The 6634-nt window shown below is 39.5% G+C and overlaps 1 protein-coding gene across 1 annotated transcript in view; it reads right to left on the reverse strand.

Annotated features, from left to right (window-relative positions):
* The window catches only part of cfi (complement factor I), an 8712-nt gene continuing 2078 nt past the window's right edge, over positions 1–6634 (reverse strand). Inside the window, exons 3-12 of the mRNA XM_043232554.1 lie at positions 5699–5834; positions 5451–5617; positions 5258–5365; positions 5029–5133; positions 3164–3217; positions 2880–3019; positions 1960–2063; positions 1609–1889; positions 1137–1238; positions 1–309 (exon numbers count right to left, since the gene is read on the reverse strand). Coding sequence (XP_043088489.1) covers positions 92–309; positions 1137–1238; positions 1609–1889; positions 1960–2063; positions 2880–3019; positions 3164–3217; positions 5029–5133; positions 5258–5365; positions 5451–5617; positions 5699–5834 — 1415 coding nt within the window. The 3' untranslated portion in view covers positions 1–91. The remainder of the gene's footprint in view (positions 310–1136; positions 1239–1608; positions 1890–1959; positions 2064–2879; positions 3020–3163; positions 3218–5028; positions 5134–5257; positions 5366–5450; positions 5618–5698; positions 5835–6634) is intronic.

Genomic DNA, 6634 nt, shown 5'->3' on the forward strand with positions numbered 1-6634 from the left:
TAATTGCCCGATAACCAGCATTTTAATAGCAACATACAAATAGCAAATTTAGCAACATCAGCCGGCAAACGTGAACTGATCTGTTCTTCTTTCACTGGTTAAATTTGGTAACGGCCGCCCAGCCCGTGTGGGAGCGGATCCAGTCGAAATAATGCGCCACTTTGGTGTAGACACCAGGATGATTGGCCTCGCCACACTTGTCACCCCAGCTCACTATTCCCCAGACATACGACAGACCGGACGCGTCCGTGCACACCAGCGGCCCTCCGGAGTCGCCCTGACACGAGTCCACCTTCCCCTCCAGATCACCTGAGAACCACCAATGACCGCACGCAGGTGAGCAAAGAGTCACTCAGCACAAGCTCCTAAACTAAACTAAAGACCAAGCGTTCGATTATTAACCAGTGCACCGCCGTATCTCCTCGTTTAGCAGACCTGGGTGCTCGCTGGCGTCTGCTAGGTACTAATTGTTTTTGGAAAAAAATGCGCGGAGAAAATCGACATGAATACGTCACATTCTTGTGATTTATTGGTTTAACGACGTTTTAAATGCAGCTTCTGGACACTTTGTGTGGAAGCCCGTTCCTACCATGAAAAACGAAAATAACTTTTTAAACTAATTTTGAACCACTAAGGTTGAACCACTGATGGCAGATGGAGTATTCTGATCATATCGTTCATACTTTTCTGGTGTTCAGTACTTGCCTGGTTTTCAAAGCTTATATGGGTTTGGAACAACACCGTGATTAATGACAAAATGTTCATTTTGGGGTGAAGTAACCAGGAACATACTCTGGGTTGAATGAAGTTACTCCCGGAGGCATTTTTATAACCAGCATACCTCAAGTAACTCAAGTTTGGGTTAATCAACCAAGAGTTCAGGGTTAAGTTAACCTTGCTTTCTGGAATACACCTTAGAAGGTATATTGTCTCAACCACGGAAAGATAACAGTGCAGACTTATTTTTTCAATTAAACCAACTTTTATCTACAAACTGTTCTGTCTGGTTTGTTTGCGGGACACAATGGTACATTCGCCCTATGTGATTGGTCAAGGGTACATTTTCTGACTAGGAAACCTCCGAAACATGTTGCATATCATGTAGATTTCTATAAATATACAAACACATTGCGTACCTGCACACTCCATTCCAGGGAGGAAACGGTCCTTGTAATAATTCTCGCAGTCACCGATTATCGTCACGTTTGCCCATTTCAGAGTCGCTGCTGATAACCCCTCTTGAAACAAACAGAAAGAGACACAATAAGACCTTGACTTTAAGACCACTGGAGTTAAAGAACTCGATCTAAAGCCAGTTCACACGACAAACACCAACTTGATTAACTCGCACTTGAATGCACTCGGCCTCCGGACGCCGGGATACAGAATTGTCAAACTTCTCTCAAGGCGACAACATTTGCAGTCAGAATGGGTTGACAAAATGTGCTGTGGGCCCATCTTAATTTTTATGAAAAAATGTGACCTCCGCGTCAATGCATTTTGTGACCAGATGCAAACCTGTGCTAGAGCGCAGGATAATTCAGAATCTACTGGAGCAACAAATAAACGACATTACTAGATGGCGTTATTTGGCATGTAGAGCCGAACCTCTGTCTCGACCCCAGCCGGAGATGGTGCAGTTGTGGTTGGGCTGGAACTGTTGGGTGGCCCAGGGAATGCAGACGGCTCGGACCGCAGGATTGTCCTCCATGCACTTGTCTGAGAGATTGAGCTCCTTCAGCTGCACCAAAGCGATGTCGTTGGCGTACGTTTGCGCGTCATATCCGTGATGGATGATGATGTTCTTCACCGGGATGCTGTCGGTGGTCGACTGCTTGCGATGCTTCTTCCAGAGAGAGAACTTGACTCGGAAGGACTTCGGTTTGGGCCTAAAGACGCACAAACGCACACATTTTTGGGAATTCTGTACAGAAGGAAACGCGTGGTGATTGGCTGTACCTGACGCAGTGGGCGGCGGTCAAAACCCAGCAGCCGCCCAAATACGCCCCTCCGCAGTGGATCGAACCTTCGTCCTGAATGGCCACCTGCCACTGTATCTGAGTCTGCAAAAGTTAAACACACACACGTATTCCCTGCTCGTCGGCATGAAATTTCCAAAAACCCAAATGAATAATCTTTTTTTTTTGTGATTTAGGGATTAAAGTGCATTCATGGTATGACTGGTGATGTTGACAAAGCGTTTGAAACCTTTGCTGATCAAATCACAGATTGTTTGACGCATTTAGGTTTTTCTTTGGAACTAGCTTGCTTTTTATAGTGTTTCTTAGAGGCAGGCGATGTACACAACATGTGGAGAGTTCATTTGCAAAATGAGCTGATTATTCCAGATATGAACCCTAGACACGTTTGTCGGAAAATGCTGATATTACATACTAATATTATTTACTGCAGAAGCTAAGGAGGAAGCCGATAAGTCCATTTTAGCGAATTAACGTAAAAGTAAAATAAAAGCTGAAACGTTTTCCGAGACCTTGGCGAAAACAGTGCGTTACAATTGTCAAGGAAAAGCTTCGTCAGGAGATGTGTTTGCTTTTTACTGTAAAACGCAAAATGTGGAGTTTTCCCTTTTTTGATATGTTGAGAAACATAATTTGATTTTGTATTTTACCTGTAATTGTTTAAGTTACTATAACCCAAATAAAACAACCAAACACCTGTTTAAATTATATCGCTGGGAAATGACGATTTCTTAAAAAACGTATAAAAATTGAGTTATCGGTTTTGAGATGGTCCTCACTGCCTAAACCTACCATCTCCACCAGTTGGATCTTTTATTCTGCAGTGAGGGTTTTTGCAAATGAACTCTCATATTCTCATGTCGACTGGTGTTCCAGTGTTTTTTATATTTCAAGACTGACCGGTAAGGCCTCTTCCCCTCCTACTAAGCGCTTCCTGCGCCGACTGGAAGTTGCTTCGTCCGCTTGTTTGTACACATAATCTTTATTGGGAATGCCACACTCCAGCTGGCTCTCAGCAGACGAGCGTATTTCTTTAATTTCTGGAACAGCAGGATGGAGGGAGTGTGAGCAGATGTTGATTCAGCTGCGTGAATCAAACGAAACACAGCAAGCCTGAACCTCTAGACCCTGTGTATTCGCTCCTACTTGAAACGTCTACAGTGGTTTGTGAAGTTTGCTCTCACCTGACATTGGATCAGTAAAAAGCCCTGGTGTTTCTTCTATTTTCGGACTGAGTTCTGTGACAAAAAGGAAAGAACGGAAATGCATTTATTGTGTAACAAAACTACTGATTTGTTTAAAGTTCTTTCTTAAAATGATTAAAATTCTTTACTGTTTTCTCTCTCTCTCATATTTTACTGTAATACATGTCAATACATTCTTTACGGTTTTCTCTCTCGTATTTTACTTTAATACATTATTTACTGTTTTCTCTCTCTCTCGTATTTTACTTTAATACATGTTAATATTTTCTTTACTGTTTTCTCTCTCGTATTTTACTGTAATACATTCTTTACTGTTTTTTCTCTCTCTCATATTTTACTGTAATACATGTTAATACATTCTTTACTGTTTTTTCTCTCTCTCATATTTTACTGTAATACATGTTAATACATTCTTTACTGTTTTTTCTCTCTCTCATATTTTACTGTAATACATGTTAATACATTCTTTACTGTTTTTCTCTCTCTCATATTTTACTGTAATACATGTTAATACATTCTTTACTGTTTTTTCTCTCTCTCATATTTTACTGTAATACATGTTAATACATTCTTTACTGTTTTCTCTCTCATATTTTACTGTTTACATGTTAATACATTATTTACTGTTTTTCTCTCTCTCGTATTTTACTTTAATACACATGTTAATACATTCTTTACAGTTTTTTCTCTCTCTCATATTTTACTGTAATACATGTTAATACATTCTTTACTGTTTTTTCTCTCTCTCATATTTTACTGTAATACATGTTAATACATTCTTTACTGTTTTTTCTCTCTCTCATATTTTACTGTAATACATGTTAATACATTCTTTACAGTTTTTTCTCTCTCTCATATTTTACTGTAATACATGTTAATACATTCTTTACTGTTTTTTCTCTCTCTCATATTTTACTGTAATACATGTTAATACATTCTTTACTTTTTTTTCTCTCTCATATTTTACTTTAATACATGTTAATACATTCTTTACTGTTTTTTCTCTCTCTCATATTTTACTGTAATACATGTTAATACATTCTTTACTGTTTTTTCTCTCTCTCATATTTTACTGTAATACATGTTAATACATTCTTTACTGTTTTTTCCCTCTATCGTATTTTACTGTAATACATGTTAATACATTCTTTACAGTTTTTCTCTCTCTCATATTTTACTGTAATACATGTTAATGCATTCTTTACAGTTTTTTCTCTCTCTCATATTTTACTGTAATACATGTTAATACATTCTTTACTGTTTTTTCTCTCTCTCATATTTTACTGTAATACATTTTAATACATTCTTTACTGTTTTTTCTCTCTCTCATATTTTACTGTAATACATGTTAATACATTCTTTACTGTTTTTTCCCTCTATCGTATTTTACTGTAATACATTATTTACTGTTTTTTCTCTGTCTCGTATTTTACTTTAATACACATGTTAATACATTCTTTACAGTTTTTTCTCTCTCGTATTTTACTGTAATACATATGTTAATACATTATTTACTGTATTTTCTCATTCTTTCACTGATAAAACTGGCGTAATGAAGGCACGATGAATGAAAGTTACCAAAAAGTTAGTTCAAGCATTGTGGGAACAAATATCTCAATCACAGATGGTTGTATTTTTAATCTCAGGATGGGAGAGCTGAAAAACAGGATGATTTAAAATGTAAAAGTTTAGATTTTGGGTTTGTGTTTTTTGCAATTTAATCGGGAACGTTTTCTCCCCTCAGGAAAAATGAGCCTGAATAGGACCTTCACCGAACCTGAAGAATACGTGTCTGCTTTTAGTAACCGAATCCTGAATAAGAAATCTCAATTAAATTCACTGACCATTGATCTCGTCTTCTCCTCCCAGACAGTCCCTGATTCCATCTTTGATGGCGTGTTGGGGAATACAGACACCCGTTTCACAGAAGAACGCCCCGTCTCGACATTCTTCACACGAAGGGAAACAGTAAAAACGAAACGATCAATCCGTGACATGCCAGCAATGCTAAAGTCATGGGTTTGAGACGGTGTTCAAGACCATTTAATTTATTTTAGTTTATGTCAGACTCACTTTGGCAGCACATCTCATCACTGTTGTCTCCACAGTCATCAACACCATCGCAGGTTTTTTCACGCTGTATATGTTTCCCGTTCACACAGAGGAAGTACTGAGGTCCGTCTACTCCGAGAAAACCCATGAGTGTGAGTGAGCGAAGTGTAAACGCTACACGTGAGAGATTAACACATCTGAGAAGAAAAGGCACCTGGAAGTCCCTCGTAACACTTTAAAGTGGCCACCCCAGACTCTGTGATTGGCTGTCGATCGTAGATCGTGCACTCGGCCAATGAGAGCTCAGATCCCGTGCAGCGAACCTTCATACACTCTTCACCGGCAGACTCGTATGAAACGTTAGATGCCGTCTCTGCTCCTCTGAGAGACAGAAAGAATAAGTTAAGCAGTCAGCTCGTGTCGAGTCGAGAGAAAAGACGTCTTGTGTTCGGGTGTGTTTACTTGTCGACTCCTTTAACGCTTCGGCAAACCACGTTTGCTGCGGCAATATCCCAGCCGTCACCACATACCGGCATTTTCCCAAACCTTGTGGTTATCTCCACCACATCAGAGACCGTCGCAAACACCTTGTCTTCCGCTGGACACAAACACAAACGGACAAAGAAATGACCACACGACAAATCGTCTGACACTTTATCCATATATTGTGTTCCGGGACACTTTTTTAAGTTGTCCTATTATTAAAAAAATTGCATGGCTGTGAGGTTTCTTCAGTCTGATTCATTGTGGAAGGCGTGTACGACTTTTCTGTTACTATTGCGACGTCATTTTGTCCCATAAATATCGCGGCTAAAGGAAGCTGCAAATAATAATTTTTTTTAGAAAAAACACATTCATGCAGTTGGCTGACCCTTTTGTATACTGGGGTTGAATTTTTTATGTATGTGAATTTTACTGGCCATCAAACCCGACTGCGTCATAGCTAGCTCACGTTTTGCGATTTCCTCATGTTACAGCTTTAGGTTACGTGTGAAAAAGTATATGCATTCTCTTTTTTTCGCAGTCTGGTATTCTGTGAAAAGCGTCGAATCCAATTAGCGTCGCATGCCCAGACCCTGAACATAAAAAAACGTATAAAAGGTATCTTTTAATTGGTTTATGTCCCAACCAGCTGCTCATAAAAGACACTTCACCTCCTCATTGTTTCATGTCGCTTCATGCGCTGCATCATCAAACCATGCCGCATAACACCGCATCTCGTCATGCATCCTGTTTTCGGTTCGTTTAGAACTATTCGGCCCGTGCTGGGTTCATATTTAATTCGTACCACGCCAGAAAGTGGACCAAGACCGATCTTTTTAGTGGCTCACATAAGAGCTCACACCAGTCGAAACCCAGTGCGACTTTGCTTCAACTCCAAAGAACCGTAAAGCAGCC

This window comes from Puntigrus tetrazona, unplaced genomic scaffold (genome assembly GCF_018831695.1).
Source record: "Puntigrus tetrazona isolate hp1 unplaced genomic scaffold, ASM1883169v1 S000000575, whole genome shotgun sequence".
Taxonomy (NCBI): Eukaryota; Metazoa; Chordata; class Actinopteri; order Cypriniformes; family Cyprinidae; genus Puntigrus; species Puntigrus tetrazona.